This window comes from Pongo pygmaeus, chromosome 11 (genome assembly GCF_028885625.2).
Source record: "Pongo pygmaeus isolate AG05252 chromosome 11, NHGRI_mPonPyg2-v2.0_pri, whole genome shotgun sequence".
Taxonomy (NCBI): domain Eukaryota; kingdom Metazoa; phylum Chordata; class Mammalia; order Primates; family Hominidae; genus Pongo; species Pongo pygmaeus.
Genome location: NC_072384.2, coordinates 82,005,377 through 82,024,453, shown reverse-complemented (window position 1 = coordinate 82,024,453; position 19,077 = coordinate 82,005,377). Strand labels below are relative to the sequence as shown.

The 19,077-nt window shown below is 34.8% G+C and overlaps 1 protein-coding gene across 11 annotated transcripts in view; it reads left to right on the top strand.

The window, feature by feature from the left end:
- Positions 1 to 19,077, top strand: part of PDE1A (phosphodiesterase 1A) — a 478,638-nt gene that overhangs the window by 344,654 nt on the left and 114,907 nt on the right. For all 11 annotated transcript variants that reach the window (XM_054478972.1, XM_054478975.2, XM_054478968.2 and 8 more), the window contains one exon: positions 14,581 to 14,694. In XM_054478972.1, the coding sequence (XP_054334947.1) occupies positions 14,581 to 14,694 (114 nt within the window). The remainder of the gene's footprint in view (positions 1 to 14,580; positions 14,695 to 19,077) is intronic.

The following is a 19,077-nucleotide window of genomic DNA, read 5'->3' as shown; positions in this document are numbered from 1 at the left end:
TAAAAGTCTCTGTCATTTACCAATGTCAGGTATCTGAGTTGGAAAAGAAATGAACTTGAATCTTGGAATTTAAACTTTAAGCTTTTACATTAATGCTTCTGTTCCTAATACTCTGTACAAATCTGTATAAACTGTGTTTGACTTACTTTAAAAAGTTAAAAATTGTAAAAAGAACTTCACATATTCTTGGGTTAGTCAATTCTAGTCAATTCTAGAATCCAAGAAATACGGAAAGAGTCAAATTTCTTCGCCTCCAAATTAATCATTGCTGGGCTACTATAGAGAACACGGTTGAACTTACCAGAGTGAAGGCTCCTTCTGGAATGTCAAACAGGTATTCACTTCTGAGGCCCCTCTTACATTTGGACCAACATGAATCACTGTTTCAGTTAGATTTTTTAGTGTTGATAAGTATCTATATAATTTTGAAGTCTAGTCCATAATACATAAACAACATCTCTATTTACCACTATACACTAGATCAAAACTATGAATGAACTGCTAAACAATCAAAATGACTTATAAACCTCTCATATGATAGAAATGTAAATTTTACTGATGATACTTCTTTGAAGACTCTATTTTAATGCTAAACTTTCTCTATACCTTAGTCTACCAAAACATAGAATTGAAGTCTTTTAGTGTTTATGGTTAAATACCTGGAAAAATAATGTCAAAAATTTATGCTCCGGCTCATCTTCTCCTGCAGATTGATGATTGTGTTATATCCACTTTTTTGTGTGTGTTATATCCACTAGAGACTTTGAAATTAGAAGACTCAACTCAATTGTGTAAGCTTGTTAAATCGCATCCTTAAATGTGATCCTTAAGTGTGAAAATGTGCCCATTTTCAGACCAGTGCTTGTCTTGATGTGAGCTGTTGTAGGGACACAGGAAAGGGTTGAGAATTCAAGACTTACTAAGAAATTGCCCTGTTTAATCACTATATTAAATATGTTTCATGAAGAAATTTTGATCTTCCAAGAAGAAGTCATCAAGATCTCTTGGCCAGACCACATATGGTAAATATATCTGTCTGGTAGTGCGAATTGATTGACATTGAATACACTGTAATGGAGGATGGTACTTGACAGTTATTCAGTGTAACCTTGTCATGGTAGGGACACAGTAGAGTAGGATGAGACCAATTGACAGTGTGAGCCATTCTAGGTGAGGAGCTTTCTGACAGTGTTACATACTACATTGTTTTTTCCACAGGGCAGTTTAATTCCATCTGAAACACCTGCTGAAACTCAGTGCATCTCAGTATAGATGGAACTGCACTTACCTCAGTTGAATGAGAAAAACTTCACTTAAGAATCAGGTGTCTCTCTTGCACCCAGTAGCTCTCTAGCAAGGATCTAGAACACTAAGAATTCCTTGAAGACAACCTAGGGCAATTTTTTGTTGTTGTTTAGTACATTATTTTATGTTTAAGATCAGAAATTCATCTTGCTGTGTTACTTGCTTTGTTTGCCTCATATAGGGGCAGATATGAACTTACAAGAGAAGCCCAACTAGGTGGAGAATTCTGTCATGATTATGCAGTGAGACTATGGTGGTCTCTTGGGAAATGCTCAGCACTTGATCTTTATTTTTAAAAATCAAAAATTCAAATAGATGATGGCATTCCCAAATGAGTTGCTTATCGGGGGAACCCACCTCCAATATTTCAACGTAGGTTCTTTCTATTTTCCTTAAGTGTCGGCTGATCTCAGAAATAAAGAGAAAGAGTACAAAGAGAGGAATTTTACAGCTGGGCCTCCGGGGGTGACCGTGATGTAGGACCGTGATGCCCACCTGAGCCACAAAACCAGCAAGTTCTATTAAGGATTTCAAAAAGGGAGGGGGTGTACGAACAGGGAGTAGGTCACAAAGATCACATGCTTCAAAGGGCAAAAAAAGAGAACAAAGATCACATGCTTCTGAGGAAACAGGGCAAGGACAAAAGCAAAGATTACAAGGCAAAGGGCAAAATTAGAATTACTCATGAGGGTCTATGTTCAGCTGTGCACGTATTGTCTTAATAAACTTCTTAACAGAAAACAGGGTTTGAGAGCAGAGAACCAGTCTGACCTCAAATTTACCAGGGTGGGATCTTTTCCCCACCCTAATAAGCCTGAGGGTACTGCAGGAGACTGGGGCATATTTCAGTCCTTATCTTAACTGCATAAGATAGACACTCCCAGAGCAGCTGTTTATAGACCTCCCTGCAGGAATGCATTACTTTCCCAGGGTCTTAATTATTACTATTCCTTGCTAGGAAAAGAATTCAGTGATATCTTCCCTACTTGCACGTCTGTTTATAGGCTCTCTGCAAGAAGAAAAATATGGCTGTATTCTGCCCGACACTGTAAGCAGTCAGACCTTGTTGCCTAAAATCACTGTTATTCTGTTCTTTTTCAAGGTGCACTGATTTCATATTGTTCAAACACACATGTTTTACAATCAACTTGTACAATAGTGGTCCTGAGGTGACGAACATCCTCAGATTACGAAGATAACAGGATTAAGAGATTAAAGTAAGAGAGGCGTAAGAAATTATAGGAGTATTATTTGGGAACTGATAAATGTCCATGAAATCTTTACAATTTATGTTCAGAGATTGAAGTAAAGACAGGTGTAAGGAATTATAAAAGTATTAATTTTGGAAACTGATACTTGTCCATATTAAAATGAAATCTTCGCAATTTATGTTCCTCTGCCATGGCTCCAGCTGGTCCCTGCGTTCGGGGTCCCTGACTTCCTGTAACAGTTGCTATTTGGAGCATAGCTTCTAAGACCAGTTTTTGTTCATTTTTTGCCTACATTCCAGGAACTCATGAGAACTATGTCTTTATTAGTTTTCTTGAAAGAAACCAGAAACAAAGAAACAGAGAAAAGAGAGAGAATGGAAAAAGGAAGGAAGGATGGGAGAAAGCAAGGAAGGAAGGGAGAGAGGAAGGAAATGTTTTTTCTGGTCATTAATTTTATATCTCTTAGATTCCTCCTTCCTTTCTAGAGTTAGGAACATTATTTATTATCCTATATGTTGAAGGTGTTGAAATTAATTTTACCAAAATTTGTAATGCCTTGTTAATATATAATTTTCCAAAGGTAAAAGTATTACTAATGTGCAAATATAAATTGAGCATATATCAATGTTTCTATTTAAATCATTAATAATGAGGGAATCAGTAAGAAGTTGTGATTGGTTGAAAGAGTATTTAGAAAGTTAGATATACATAGGCAATGTTTCAATAAAATGGCTGGGTTAGAAGCAAATCTAGTTGATGTCTAATGAGATTATGAATTTACAAGGGTGCCTATTCTGCCAAATAAAAATTATTTTTATTCACACCAGACCAAAATCTGCAATTTAACAAAACAGCATTGCTAAACCTTGGCCCTTTAATCAACATCAAACAGTAAGATGAACTAAATACCTTATTCTAGACACCTTTTGGTTGGCTTTGCCTTTATGTGACAGAAACAACATGCCACCTACCTTTCTGCCTTATTTGCAAATCTCAAGAAAAACTTTCTGACACCTTCTGGGTACTGTGTATTGTGGTTCTCGGCCTACTAACCTGTGATCTATTCCTTGTCTTATCCCTGCCCTGCAGTGCTGTGTATAATCATAGCTAAATTTTCCAGGTTCCTGTCAGCTGGCTTGTGCTTGGATCTGGCCAATGGCATATAAAGTCAGGATAGGTGAGGAGGAAGATAAAAGCCAGGGTATTGCTCTCTCTCTCTGTCTGCCTTGAGGAAGCCTCTCTTACCTTAGTTGTGTCTCTTCTGTGGTTCAGGATTGCCATGGGCAGTCCCCACTGGTGTTTCTCTCTTCTGTAGGAACTCCCAAAGCCACTGGGGTCTGGTGATCCTGCCTCCCTCTTTTGACCCTCCAAAAGCTTCCTGCAGTTGCTTATTTGGGGGATCCTCACTATTCCCTGGTTGTTTTCTCATCTCCCATCATCCAAGTAATCAATTGCAAGAATTAAACTTAGTTTTAAATGTTCAGAGTTGTTTTGTTTTCCTAGTTAGAACTTAACTAATTTATTTAGTAGTGTTTTATTTTTTATTCTTATTGTTAAGCCTTGCTAAGCAACTCAGAAGTTTATACCAGTGATGATGCGTTCTCAAAAGTACTTCTGTCAATGTCAATATAATGCTTCAAAGATATCATAAATAAAGAACTATTTACAATGATTCTGAGAGATTATGGCTACAAAAGCTACATTTCTACAGAAGCAAGGGAAATTCTGTAAAACCAAATATGAGTTTTTTGTCATTCAACTTTAGTTTTGTCTTGAAACTTATGTATTCATAGATACATGAAAGAAGGCAGGGAGAGAAAGAGAGAGAGAGAGAGAATCAATCAAATTAGAGTCTAAAATGTTTTTTATAATACATATAACAACCTTCACAATAAAAGTTATCTTCTCAATCAATTCTTTTGAACTCGATTTGATTGCTTTTTATGCCACAAATTGTACCTCCAAAAAATTGGTCTTTCAAGAGACTCTCCTTTAAATGACTCAATTTTTCTATCACTGAGTATCAAGAGTAACAGAAGGACTTCTCTGCTCTCTGATAGTATATGCCATGGAAATATTTCTGTTTTTAGATATTTTTGTGTTGTGTGATCTATTGTAATTGGAAAAATATCATGTTGACTTTTCTTTCTGTGGCTTTTTTCCGTATGCATGTTTGTGTAAAAATCTATTTTTAAAAGATTTCCTTCTCTGCTAGTGGATTTTTGAAGTGTGTTGGTACATGGTACTGCATTAATTAAGAATAAATATCCCAAGCCATTTGATATATTTGTGTCACCCCAAAATTCATAGGTTCAAATTCTAACCCTTCCAAGATGATGGTAGGAAGTTGGGCCTTTGGGAGGTGATTAGATCATGAGGGCAGAGCTCACGTGAATGGGATTAGTGTCTTCGTAAAAGAGGCCCCAGAGAGCTGGTTTGCTCCTTCTACCATGTGAGGTTACAGTGAGAAGACAGCCATCTATGAACTGGGAAGAAGGCCCTCACCAGACACTGAATCTGCCAACACCTCGGTCATGGATTTCCCAGCCTCCAGGACTGTGAGAAAGAAATTTCTCTTGTTTATAAGCCACCCAGTGTATGGTATTTTGTTATAGCAGCCTAATTGGTCTAATATACCACTTTTAACCATTCCTTTGTTATTTTTGGTGGAACTGGTGCTGAGATTGCTTTGCTCAGCCAATATATTAATAGATTTTACTGGTTTTCACCCCCTTAGTGCTTCAGGAGCACCCAAATCTCAGAGTTCTTTGCCCAGCCAGCCTTTTATCTACTCACTTTCATTCTTTCTAAGCCACAATTTAATTTGATTTTTGTAAAAGTACTCAACACACTTTTTTCTTTCCTCTGATTTTGCAAAAAGAAAAAAGAAAAGATAAATTCAGCCATCATAATTTGTTTCATCATATTTCTCTTTCTCTTTTCACTTAATGTGTATTTTCTTCTTTATGTCTACCTCAAACCTGAAATATGTGCCTGTTTTCAGTTAGTTCAGTAGATGAGCATGATATATGTGACAGAAAGATATATATATATCTATATTTTATGTTAAATCTATTTTTTTTATCGTTGGCTTAACCATATGCCTAAAAGAGCCTAGAACTGTATCTCAACATCACTATCAACTTTGAATGCTTTGTGCTTTTTCAAAATCTTTTAAATTCAAGATGAATTTTGACACCTTGTTATTTTTCAGTCTTTTAAATTTGTCACGGTCAGTGATTTCAAAACTACCAAGTAAAGGACCTGACTTCTAAGTTAAGTCACTTTCCTTGTGACTTGGACATTTTACTTAAATAGGGAACTACATCATTAAAATTCTTTTTTTTAATTATCAAAAGATATCCATCAATTCCCCAGAAGTAAATAATCACAATGTTTTAGCTCTTTTAGTCCTTCCTTCTTTTGGAGGAAGATTTATATTTCCAAATAAAATGCTGTAGTCTTTCTTGATTTATCAATTTCAGACTTTATGGACATCCACAGTGATAATAGAGGAAATAACTCTTGTACATTAACTTCATCAACTTCCTTACTCTAATCTTCTCAAAAGAGATATTGTGCCTTATTTTGTTTTAAAATTACTAGTGTTTATAGTAATATGACTTTGTATATATTATTCAACTGTCAATCATATAGTGAACTATGACTGTTTCCTATCTCATACAACTTCTTTCTTCCTCCTAGATTCATAATTATTGTATTTTTTCAAACATATATTTCACAATTTTATAAATGCTTGATCTGCCAAAACAAATTTCCAGACATTCTATCAGTTCCATTGGTCATTAGTTCTATTTTCTCCCTTACAGGTTTCTTTCACGCTTCCTTTCTTCTGTACTCATACTTCAATCTGGACTAGTTAGTTTCTAGGATGGACACATACCTCTTATTGTAAGACTTCCCTTCCCAACTTCTCTGTCTTAGATTTTCTGTTATGTTCTTGTACTGGTTAAATGCATCTCCCCAGTGGCTTCTTGAAAAAGAGTGCATGAAAATTCAAATTTTTGAAGTTGTTGAATATTTGAAAATGCCTTTATTCTTTCCTCAAACTAGATTGACAGTTTGGCTGAGTATAGAATTCTGGGTCAGACCTAAGACCATCTGTATAACATGCAGGACCCAGTGAAAAAATGAAAATATGCAGTTTCTTGCTCAAAATTATCAAGAATTTCAAGATAGCGACAGCAGAGCACTAAGGAAAGTGTGGGGCCCTCCCGAGTGCAAGGCCCTGAGTGACTGCACAGGTACATGCCCATGAAGCTGGCCTTGGGAGGTCCTTTCAGCATGGAGATTCTAAGTTCTGGGAAAGTGACTCTTTGATAATTTTGTCTAATTCTCTTCTGTATTCCTTACGTGTAGAACCCCAATTAGCTGGGTATTAGATCTCCCAAACCAGCTCTCTAATTTTTTTCTCTATTATTCTAGTATCCATCTTGCTGTCTTTTTGTCCACTTCCTGGGATAGAAATTAGACTTTTTCCTCTACCTCTTCTGTTGACATTTTCATGTAAATTATTAGTGTTAATTTCCAAAAGCCCTTTCATCACCATTTAGTCCATTTAAAAAGTAGCATGTTTTTGCATCATGTATTAATCTCTTTTCTCAAATTTTTTTGTTTGTTTCTTAATGGTTCTTTTCAGTCTCTATTTCAATTTATTAAGTCATATTAATGTTTCAGTGGTGAGTACCAATAAAGAAATTTTTTAATCTACCAGGAGTTAATGCAAACCATAAATACCCTTTTGTCTATTTCTTTTCGAACAATATAAAAATTATACCACAGTTAAATGATATGACTCAGTTATTTCAGACAGGTAACACTGACCAGAAACACTTGATTGGTTCCTTGTTTAGACTCGATATGATCTTACAGTTTTCTTATCTTCAAGGAGAAACAAATTGATCTTGAAAGCATTTCTAACTCTTTGAATGTTTACATCTCTGTACTTATGAGGAGCTCTTCAACAAACTGGAAATTACATAATGTCCATTTTTGTAGAAAAAGTTAATACCTCTTGAAGTAAAGAAATAGTTTACCTAAATTGTGACTTTTGGGGAAGAGAGAGAATAGTTATATATTCCTTTGTACTTAAAAGAGTTTTTTCAGTCACATATTCTCTGCCTCAATGGGATTATTTTGCTCCTTTAAATGTAGACTGTAAACACATTTTTAAGAGTAATACTGTTTGCCATACTGTTTTTTGTTGTAAATATTTAAGGTAGACCAACATGATGTTTTATATACATATACAGTGAAATGATTAATACACTCAAGCAAATTAACATATCCATCATTTCACATAGGTAGCTTTTTTTTTTTTTGGTGGTAAAAGTACCTAAAAGTCTACTCTCTTAGCAAATTTCCAGTATACGATGCAATATTATTAAGTGTAGTCCTCATGCTGTACATTATGCCATTGATCCCATTTGTTTTCATTGTGTTCAATTATAGAAATTGTTTGGGGAATTATTTATCCTATAAAATAAAGGTATCGTGGAGCTTTACAGTTATATTTGCCTGTATGAAAAAAATACTGGAAAAGTCTTTACGTCCATAAACCCTGCATTTTAGACTAAGGTTAGGGTTTAACTTCCTGAGCATCGACCTGCAGAATAGATAAGACTTCACTATTTAACAGATTTTATTATCAATTTTTTATTGTTTTAGAGTCAAGCAGGACTTACTGAAAATGACACAGTAGCTTCTTGTTCTGACAGTTTTTATTTGTGCGATTTCATGCACTTCTGCTTATGGCCAGATTTTAATGTTAATATTAATATATATTATAGGTATATAATTTCTTTTAACTTTAGCTCTTCTGATTCTTAGTATGGATTTCTTACAACTATATCATTTTCACTTTTGTATTTCAATCGGATCACAAATGGGAACATTGATAGTTATGTAATAATTATAAATTTTAATAAATTTTATTTATTTAATTATTATGTGTTATTCATGCTCTGTCACATGAGGGATATCCTGCATATTTTGTAACCTAAAATTTAAAAAGACATGCATAGACACACAGGACTTTTCCATATGAGAACATTGTTACTTACGTAGGTGGTCATTCTGCAAGATTTGGTTATGTAATGATAGCTTAGAAGGTATTCAGAGTACTTGGTTATAAAAACTGCATCATTTGACATTGAGTGACTTTTCATTTGGAATGTAGCAGTTCTGTATTTGAATAAAAATACTAAATAATTTTCTACAACTGAATACTCTTTGTTCAAAAGAAGAAATTATGTGTCTTCTGCAATTGCTGGATTTAACCACAGAGCCAATCAATTGCTTTCAAAGATGGTATTGCTATTTTTGTTTCTGTCTTATTTTATGTGTCCTGATCATTAGAAGGTAAGGAACTTCCTTTAAAAACTAAGCAGATCAAAGTATGCTCAGCATATATTTTCAGGCTGATTTTTAAAGTCTTATGAATTATCAAAGATTTGTGTCATTCTCTTTGGGAAAAGATCATTAATGATGCTTTAGATTTTTTTCATGTCTTTGATAATATAACTTAGAATTCTAAATATTTTAATAAAATTGATGAAAAATGAAGGTATATACCAATAGCATCTATTTAGCCCATAGCCTTTTTCTTTCTCAAATTACTGATTACATATTTTAGCTTGCAATTTGCAATTTGATAAATGCAGACACAGGTATACACTTGCGAAACCATCACTATATAACAAGAAAATTAACATTATCCATTACTCTCAAAAGTTTCCTTGAACCTCTTCCTCCCTGATTCTCGCTTTCTCCATTCTTAAACAACTAGTATCTACTTTCTGTCACTATTAGGATCATTTGCATTTTCTAAAATTTTATATAAATAGAATTCCTCCTCCTCAATGATTGCATCTAGTTTTGTTATAAAAATAATTTGGCCACCTAGAATGAGTTAGGAAGTATTTACAGTTGATCAATTTTCTGGAAAAGTATGTATAGAATATTATTACATCCTTAATTTTAATTTTTATTTTTATTTACTTTTTTTGAGACAGATTTTTCACTCTTGTTGCCCAGGCTGGAGTGCAATGGTGGCGATCTTGGCTCACCGCAACCTCCTCCTCCTGGGTTCAAGTGATTCTCCTGCCTCAGCCTCCTGAGTAGCTGGGATTACAGGCATGCACCACCACACCCGGCTAATTTTGTATTTTTGTAGAGACGGAATTTCTCCATGTTGGCCAGGCTGGTCTCAAACTCCCAACCTCAGGTGATCCGCCCGCTTTGGCCTCCCAGAATTTACCAGAGAAGGCTTCTAGGCCAGGAGTTTTCTTATGTGAAAGGTTTTTAGCTACAAATTTCATTTATTTGTTTCTTCTTGATATTTGTTAGTTTGTGTTTTTTAAGAAAATAATTCATTTTATCTAAGTTATTGAATTTATTGGCATAATGTTGTTTATATTATTTTATTTTTATAATAACAATCAACAGTTTTGTCTACTAATTCTATCTTCTTTGTCATATCTGGGTTAATTTTAACTCATTTATTTTTATCCTCATCATGGGTGAATTTTCCTGCTTGTTTGCATGCCTGAAAATTTTTTATTTGCTGAGAGACCAGTTGGGGAACTATCATATAAAAAAAGTTGAAATTATATGAAAATCAGAGAAATGTGAACGTTGTTAATGAGAAACAAATAAAATGTGGCTTAGTTTCTATATAGGGAGTGATCACAATGAACAGGCATCTTCAAAGGACTTACGAGATAGGTAGCATCTCAGATATGCCTGGTAGCCAAACATGATTTAAGACAGTAACAGATGGTAGGAACAGGGGAGAAAGAGAGTTCAGCAAGAGAGAAGCACTGGAATCTAAGATGATGTGAGGGTTTTTGAGGAAGAGTGACTACACCAGTTTGCTTAGAAATTAGGGTGTGCATAAAAGAAGCAATAGGAAATACCTGCAGTTTGACATTTGACCACATTGTTTGCATGTCATACACCCCTCAGAGATTGCAAATACCTTGAAGAAGGTATTGTGCACACACACAGGTACCCATGCATTTTATATGTATATATGTATATATCAGTGTGGTTTTGTGTGTATCCTTATATATATATATATACACACTTATGTATACATATATATTCTTATATATGTACTAATATCTATAGATATATATTCTTTTACACAGCCCTAGGTGTAGTAATAGATACCCAATAATCATTTATCTAACTGAACTGGGTTTTTTAACACCTTTTTAGCAAAGTTGTCTATACTGCTTGATACAACAGCTGTTAACTTGTTTTGCTACCAAACACAGTAGCCGTCCTCATCCACAATTTTCTGGGTCAGAAACTGCTCAGATTAGAACATCAAGAACATGCCCTCACCCTAAGCTTTGGGAACCAGAACAACCTGTCTATGCCAGAAATTAAGAACATTGTTTTCTACTCAGCTTGCCCACCCTGCTTGATGAAAGAAGCAAAATCATTATTAAAAAGAATTTTTGCTAAATTAAGGGAACTTGTTTATTTTATGCACATGACTTTGTGCATAAAATATTTTATTTTCAGCTCTGAGAATTTGCCTATTGGATGGCTTAAGAATTAGGTAAATAGGATGTGATTATCTTAAAAATAAAAAAAATTGTACAGATATATACAATAAAGCCTTAACACTTTGTAACCCACCAGTACAGACCATACAATCATTTGAAAATTATTCATGAAGATGTTTGACCTTGTATTATCTAGCAAGAAAGTAAAATAATAGCCGAAATAAGATTGTTGAGGATTGTTGTATATATAATTTGATTACAAAAGCATATTCGCAATTAGGATAGTGATGATATAAATGATTACAATTAGGATAGTAATAATAATATAAATTATTCCATTAAGCTCGTGTTCTAGTTGTAAATAATATTTTTATAATATAAAGGTTTTCCTTTTTATGTAAATAGAAATGTGCACTCATTAATGAAAATTTAGTGCAACAAGCAAAGGAGAAAAAACGAGTCCTAGTAACCCCCCAATATACATTTCTATCCAGTCTTTTGGGGTTGGCATAGTGAATATGGGCATGTGTGTGTGTGTGTGTGCGTGTGTGTGTATGAGGGGATATGGTTTTACTGAGTTATAACTATATGCAATTACATTTTCTAATTGGGTGGTAAAACCTTACTGAAGTGTTTTTCCCCAGTGGAAGTTTTATGTCCAATTATAAGTTTATATACCTAATTATGAATTATCAAGACATAATTCATATTTTGTTTTTAAACCACATTGAGATCTCTGTGTGAAAAGGCATGTTCATTGTGCAAGCATTAGAGCCTCTTGATTTTTCACAAGTCTTATCAGTTATAGTTGCAGATGGGATGAATCCCCTAGGAACAACCACAGGCTGTTGTGAGTTAGGAAATGCACTTGGCGATGGTCTCCCAGGGTACTCATCATCTCATTTGATAATGAAGATTTCTCCATTCTTGACTACCTTATTTTGCTTCATTCTCTATTCATTTATCAGTGTGTTTTGGGTTCATCTGCATATAAAAGAAACCACAAAATAATTGTGGCTTAAATGCAATTTTTGTTGTTCTTGCATCAGAAACAAGTTCAGAGATGGGTGATTTCATTCAGGTGGACCCATAGCATGATATCCAGGCTACTTCCATTTCTTCTTTCCTACCATGCTTAGTGTGTGGCTTTCTTTTGCCAGGTCATTTATGATCCCAGATGACTGCTGGCCTTTAGAGAGTTCCGCTGCGTTCCAGACAGCAAGAGAACTCCTTCCAGTGCAGTTAGCTCTCTCCAAAGAACTGTTCTGAAAGTCTCACCAACAACCTCCATGCACATATGTGACAAGAATTTAGTCATGTGATCATATCTAGCTTCAAGAGAGCTTAGACAATGTAGTGTTCTTAGTGGGAAAATCGCTAACAAATAAAAATAGAATGCAGTTTTTCAGGGAAAAGGAAGGCAACCCTTTGAAGTACTATTGTTTTTAAACCGTCTTATATAACCAAGCTGAACTCAAGTAGTTTTCACAAGAAAGACATATGATAGTATATTTCTAAGCCATTGCAGGACTATGGAAAAACAAAAACAAAAACTCTATCTTCTACTTTCATAAATAAAGGACAGTTTGACTAAGAATAATGTTCTTGGGTCATAAGCATTACAAAAATCTCAAAACCCTCTGTATCTTGATCCATTATAATCACATTCGGTGTTTCAGACAAGCCTCAAAGCCAGGCTTAATTTTTCCTTTCTAAGTAACCTGTTTTGGTTGCCTTTTTGTTGTGCTTTGTTTTGCTTATTCTGTATTAATAAGACTTATTTATTGGTATATACAATTTATTTTTCAGTGTTACTGCCTGCTGATATTTCATCATACAAAAGTAAATGACACAAAAAAAGTAATTGTTTACAGCTTCCTGAGTAAGACGTTTTCATTTAGGTGTGTCTTTTTTTTCCCATAGAGAAATGAACTATTTCTTATGGGTAGAGAAATGTCAAATACCTTTGCTGAAATTCTTAACTTGCCTTTGTAGCTTCACCCTTGGCATTGAAAATTATCCAAAATAAATTGCTAGGAAATCTGCTAAATTATCTCTAAGGGAGTGCCTAAAAGTAGCCGCAATCTACTCTCTTTTGCAATACCTCTGAATAGAATGGAATTAAATTCTGTCTCATGACTTAGGAAAATAGACAAGTAGTCTTCATATTGCTTATCTATAGTATGGAGAGAGTAAGGAATATGTTCCTTTTGTACTTGGTAAAGAGCAGTATCTTCAGAAACACGCAGCTTACAATTTAATGCGTAGAAGTTGCCAAAGCTGTTACAAACTTGTTAAGGTAATTTGTATCACCTTACTTTATTAGCTACCTATTGCTATATAACAATTATCTCAAGGCTTGGGGCTTAACACACTAAGATTAATTATCTCATGGTTTCTGTAACTCAGGAATCTAGCTGAGTCCTATACTTTAAAATTCCTCAGAGCATTGGGACACATCATCCTAAGGACTCAAACATGAGAAAATATTTTCAAATTTGCCTCAAGTGAAAAACGAGTGCAGTAAATACACTAAGGACACATACATATATTTTTTGTTGTCTCAATTAACTTTTAAAATAATGTTTGCCTTTTGTCTGTCTTTATTGCTTTATACAGTGAATAACAGCTAATCTAGCAGTCAGAAAAGCACTCTTTGTTTTTTTATTTTATGAAGTCTTCTTTTAATTTTATTTTTTAATTTTTAATTTAGTAGTTTTTTTGGGGTGTACAGGTGGTTTCTGGTTACATGGATAAGTTCTTTAGTGGTGATTTCTGGGATTTTTGTGCACCCATCACCCGAGCAGTGTACACTGTACCCAATATATAGTATTTTATCCCACATCCCCTCCCACTCTTCCTCTGTGAGTCCCCAAAGTCCATTATATTATTCTGATGCCTTTGCATTCTCACAGTTTAGCTCCCACTTATAAGTGAGAACATACTATATTTGGCTTTCCATTCCTGGGTCAACTCACTTAGAATAATGGCCTCCAGCTCCATCCAAGTTGCTGCAAAAGACACTATTTTATTCCTTTATATGGCTGAGTAGTATTCCATGGTATATATATATACCACATTTTCTTTATCCACTCATTGGTAAATGGGCACATAGGTTGGTTCCATATTTTTGCAACTGTGAATTCAGAAGAGCATCCTTTGAATATTCTCCTAGTGCCAACATTGAAAAAACAGAAAAACGATAGAATACATTATAGGAATATACTTTTCTGAAAATGTCTATATTGTCTTGAATTTTCAGGAAAACTATCTCTGAAATATTATACTTAAACTAGCTACCCATACTCCTAATGTTATTGAGAGCTGAATATAATACATAATAATTCCTTACATAATAAAGACTGGTCTTAATTATATCAAAAAAATCTCTGAAAACAATGCTATTTGTTGACCTAGAAATAGCTATGTTAAAAATCTTAACTGAGTGTATTTAATACTGTACTATTTTCCATATACTTACAATAAATTCCTTGCTCTTTCTCTCTTTGGCTACTTTTTTGAAATAGACTAAGATGCTTAGTGAAGCAGCTGGAAAGAGGTGACGTTAACGTCGTTGACTTAAAGAAGAATATTGAATATGCGGCATCTGTGCTGGAAGCAGTTTATATCGATGAAACAAGGTAAGTTTTAACCTTTCTCTCTTTTGTCTTCTTTGACTCTCTCCCCTTTTTCTTCCTCTTTCTTGACCCTACTTTATCTCAAACAGGAATTTAGCATATCTTCCTGTGAAACCAAAATCAAATCTTATTAAAATTTGAAAGGTTCTTCTTCATGTAGCTAATTAACTGGACTATGATTCTCTAAAATTAATACACATTTTAATCCAAGTGTTTGAATGTCATAAAATAGTCAAACACTAAAGTGAAAAAAAAATCTCCTCTTCCCCCACCTGTACTCTCCTTGGGCTCAGACTTTTAAATGTCAGAGTTACGTGTAGGCTTATATTGGTTTTCACTGATGTAAGGATTTTCCCTATTATCTCAAATTTCAGAGTCCCTTTAGGAAAATGGGTGTTATATGCCCACACATTCTCATGAGATGTGTCTATCAGGCCCTTTATGCAGGGATTGCTAAGGGGCATCCCAAATGTGTGTTTTTGATCATCCAAACCTAGCCTCATAATTAGCAGTGGTAAGGAGATTAGGAAAGGGGGACTTATTTGAAGAGGGTTGCCAGCTTAGTGCTATGACCCTCAAAAAGGCTATTCACCCCCTGGAGGATATTTGGCAAATCCAGGAGATGTGACCAGTGTCTCTTGGTATTCAAAGATATCTGGTTCCTAATTCTCCTCTCAAAAAGGATAAAAGTGATAGGCTAATCAGGGCTACCTGTGAATTCAGAGGTAAGAGGGAACCTGTGGGGAGAGACATGCATTTCCAGCATTTGACATGGAAAAGGTGCTAATTTTTTTCACAGCCATAAAGCAGGTAGAATAGAGGTCTCTTAAGGTACCAAAGACTACTTAAGTCAAATAGTGAAAAAGAGGCTGCATAGAGTAAGTGATGGTATAAGAGCTAGGGTAGGAATTATAAAAATTCAGCTAAAATAGTAGAAAATATATATTCAAAGTACTCTCTTGGTGTTAGCAAGTTGTCTCTGAAGGACCCACAAATGGTCCCCAGGAGAAAAAAAATAGGCAGCATTTGGGCATTTGTCACATAGATGACAGCAAAACCACCAGTCTAGCCAGACCCTTTGGTCCTGTAATTTCCTGCCTCTCGCACCGCATTGCTAAACAACCAGAAGCAGCAGGGAGTGGGAATATGGAGGTGAGGACACCCACTAGGCCCCTTCCACTCTGCAGGTGTCCATGCCTGTCCCAGGCCTAAGCTTGGAACATGAGCAATGTTAAACCGGATGGGCAACTAAATAACATTAGTTTTTATTTACCTATGTGTACTGGACTTCACAGGCACGCAGATACACACACACACACACACACACACACACATTGTTCAATAAGTAAAAAATTCACATAATGAAATTCTTGCCTCTAGCCTGGTCACAGTCTACTCTGTTTCTCATAAATTTCTTATACATCTTTCCAGTGATTTATTACATATTTTTATTTTGTATTTTTCCCTCATCCTTTCATGGAAGGTAGTATACTACATAAACAGTCTTTCATTCTTCTTTTTTTCACTGAAAAAGGAAACTTAAAAGTATCCTTTTATTGTATTCTGATATTTTAAATATTTGACAATGAGAATTTTTACTAATAGCTGGCAGAAGAGGCCATATTGAGAGCTTTGTTGCACAAGCGATTCTTTCTCTGTCTGCAGAATGAAACTCCTCTACTAAAGCATAGCTTGGAGAAACTATTTGAGGAAAAGACAACAGGCTGGGCACAGTGGCTCACACCTATAATCCTAGCATTTTGGGAGGCTGAAGTGGGCGGATCACTTTTGAGCCCAGGAGTTCACAACCAGCCTGTGCAACATAGCAAAACCTCATCTCTACAAGAAAACACAAAAATTAGCCAGGCATTGTGGCATGTGTCTGTAGTCCCAGCTATTTGGGAGGCTGAGATGGGAGGATCACTTGAGCCAGGGAGGCCGAGGTTGCAGTGAGCTGAGATTGTGCCACTGCACTCCAATCTGGGTGACAGAGTGAGATCATGTCAATAAATAAATGAATAAAAGAAGGAAAGAAGAAAGAAAAAAAGAAGAAAGAAAGAGAGAGAGAAAGAAAAAGAAAGAAAAAGGAAAGAAAGAAAGGGAAAGAAAGAAGAGAAAGAAAGAAAGGAGAGAGAAAGAAATTATTTTCTTGGTGAATGTTCACTGAATGTGTATGAATGTACATGATTCTTCTAAGTAAACAGAATCCAAAGTGCAAATTTTAAAAATACCTGATGTTTTTCCCTTGCTCCCTCATTTTTATGTGTGCTCTTATTGTTCACAAGATGACTGAACAGATTTAAGATTTATTCAATCTGTCGTTGAACAGATATTTTCTTTTCTATTTATCCATAAAACTTAAAGAACCAAAGAACGATTTGAAGATTTCATTATTCATCTTTTAATGGCATGATGCTAACTACCTGGTTTGCCTAAGCATCCTGTCTGTCATTTAATAGATTATTATATGCTTTATTTATTTATGCATTTTTCTGGTGCATTTCCTTTCCCTGAAAAGTATGACTCCATGGATATTTGCTAACTTAGTTCCCTATGATCCCTAACTCATTTAAATGTATGTTATACCTAAAGTATAGCCCTTTGTCATTTGAAAATTGCTCTTTTGCGGGGAAAAGAGGTTGAGCACAATGCTGCCCTGCTTCGTGGTAGAAATTCATTTATTTTTTTCCTTCTTATAACAAAACATTCCATCTCTTAACACCACATTATTCCTAATATTTACTCCAAATTTTTATTATTTTATTATAATGCTTCCATGGCATCATGAGTTTTAAATTGGATTAATAATAATACCCTACATTTGTATCATCTTCAAAGGGCTCTTAGTTTCATTATCTCACATTAGTGTCACCACAATCCTATGTGATTGGCAGGATGATTATTACTTTCTGCATTTTACTAATGAGAGAATTAAAGCTCTTAGAAGGAAAATGGTTTGACACAGGTCATGGATGGAAGTGTTGGCAAAACTGGGACTAAAACCTAACCCATGACTTCTTACTTAGTACTCCTTCCTCTATACCTGGCTCTTCTCAGAGTATTCCTATAAAACAGAATGGTTTTTAATGACCTCTGAAAGATTTAGATGACAACATGTAAAACATTGTGATAGCTGGAATTGTAAATCGTGTAGCTAACACGTATTAAGGGCCTACTATGTGCTAAAAAATCTTCTAAGCATTTTATATGTACCATTTTATTTAAACATCATAAAAGTCCTATGAAATAGAAACTCTATTATTACCAGATTGTATATGAGAAAACTTAAATCACAGAAAAGTTACACAGCTTACCAAAGGGAAGACAGGGAGTTGAAGAGTTGGATTAAGGCCTTGGCAGTCTGACTCTAGGGCTTGGGCTATGAAGTGCAATTCTCATCCTCATCCCTTTTCTAACATTTGACGAAAAGGTGACTTCAGAGACACTGAAGTTTGATGAAAGTGCACAGGTTGTCAGGATCATCAGCCCCAGTGGTGTACTGATTGTGTGGCATCTCTTTCCAATTCTGCCTTCAGTAATTTCATGTGGCTAGCTTGAAAATGGCTACTATGGGAGTATTCACACCCACGAAAAATAACATGCTACAAATCAAAATTTATTTTTTTCTGGAGAGTCTGTTGTTAAACATATACCGTCATACCACAGGTCAGACCTAAGATTACCTCTTACAAATCTCCTAAGAGCTGTGATTTTATGATCAAAATATCAGCTTAAGAATTTTTAGAACAATAATAATTTATGTGGTTGATTTTCTGTATACTTAGTAAGACACACAGCAGTAAACTGAGGATGTTTCTGTTGAGATGTCCATACAATTATTAAAGTACCATTTCCTTTAAAACTATCAATAAAACAGAGATTATGTAAAAGGAGTCAGGTCCAAGAAGCATTTAGTTGCTTTTAAGCTTTAAAAATCTTTTGACTTCTGAAATGTTTTTTGATAGAAAATTCTCTTTCTAGAAAAAAATGATTCCGTGAGTATTCCAGAGAGATATTGTTTGAAAGTTGGGCTGTACTGAAAGAAAAAAGTCAGCACAAAATAAAGCAGTGTAAAAACACAAATTATTAATTGGTTTAAAACACACACACATACAGAGCCTTAATGACTGCAGAATTTCAGTTAAGAAAGCAATCAAAACAAAAATCTCCCTTTAAAGATGATTTTGGTGAGAAAAATAAAAACAGTTTCTGAATTCTGACTCCTAGTGGAGATAATAGCACAATACCCTAATGAATATGACTGCTGGATTTTTTAAAAGACATTTCCAAATGCAGATGCCAATGCTTTATGAGTCTTGTGTTCAGAAGTGTCTCTAGAGGCTATTGTCTTTCAAACTTACAAAGTTTTAATCCAGAAACATGTAG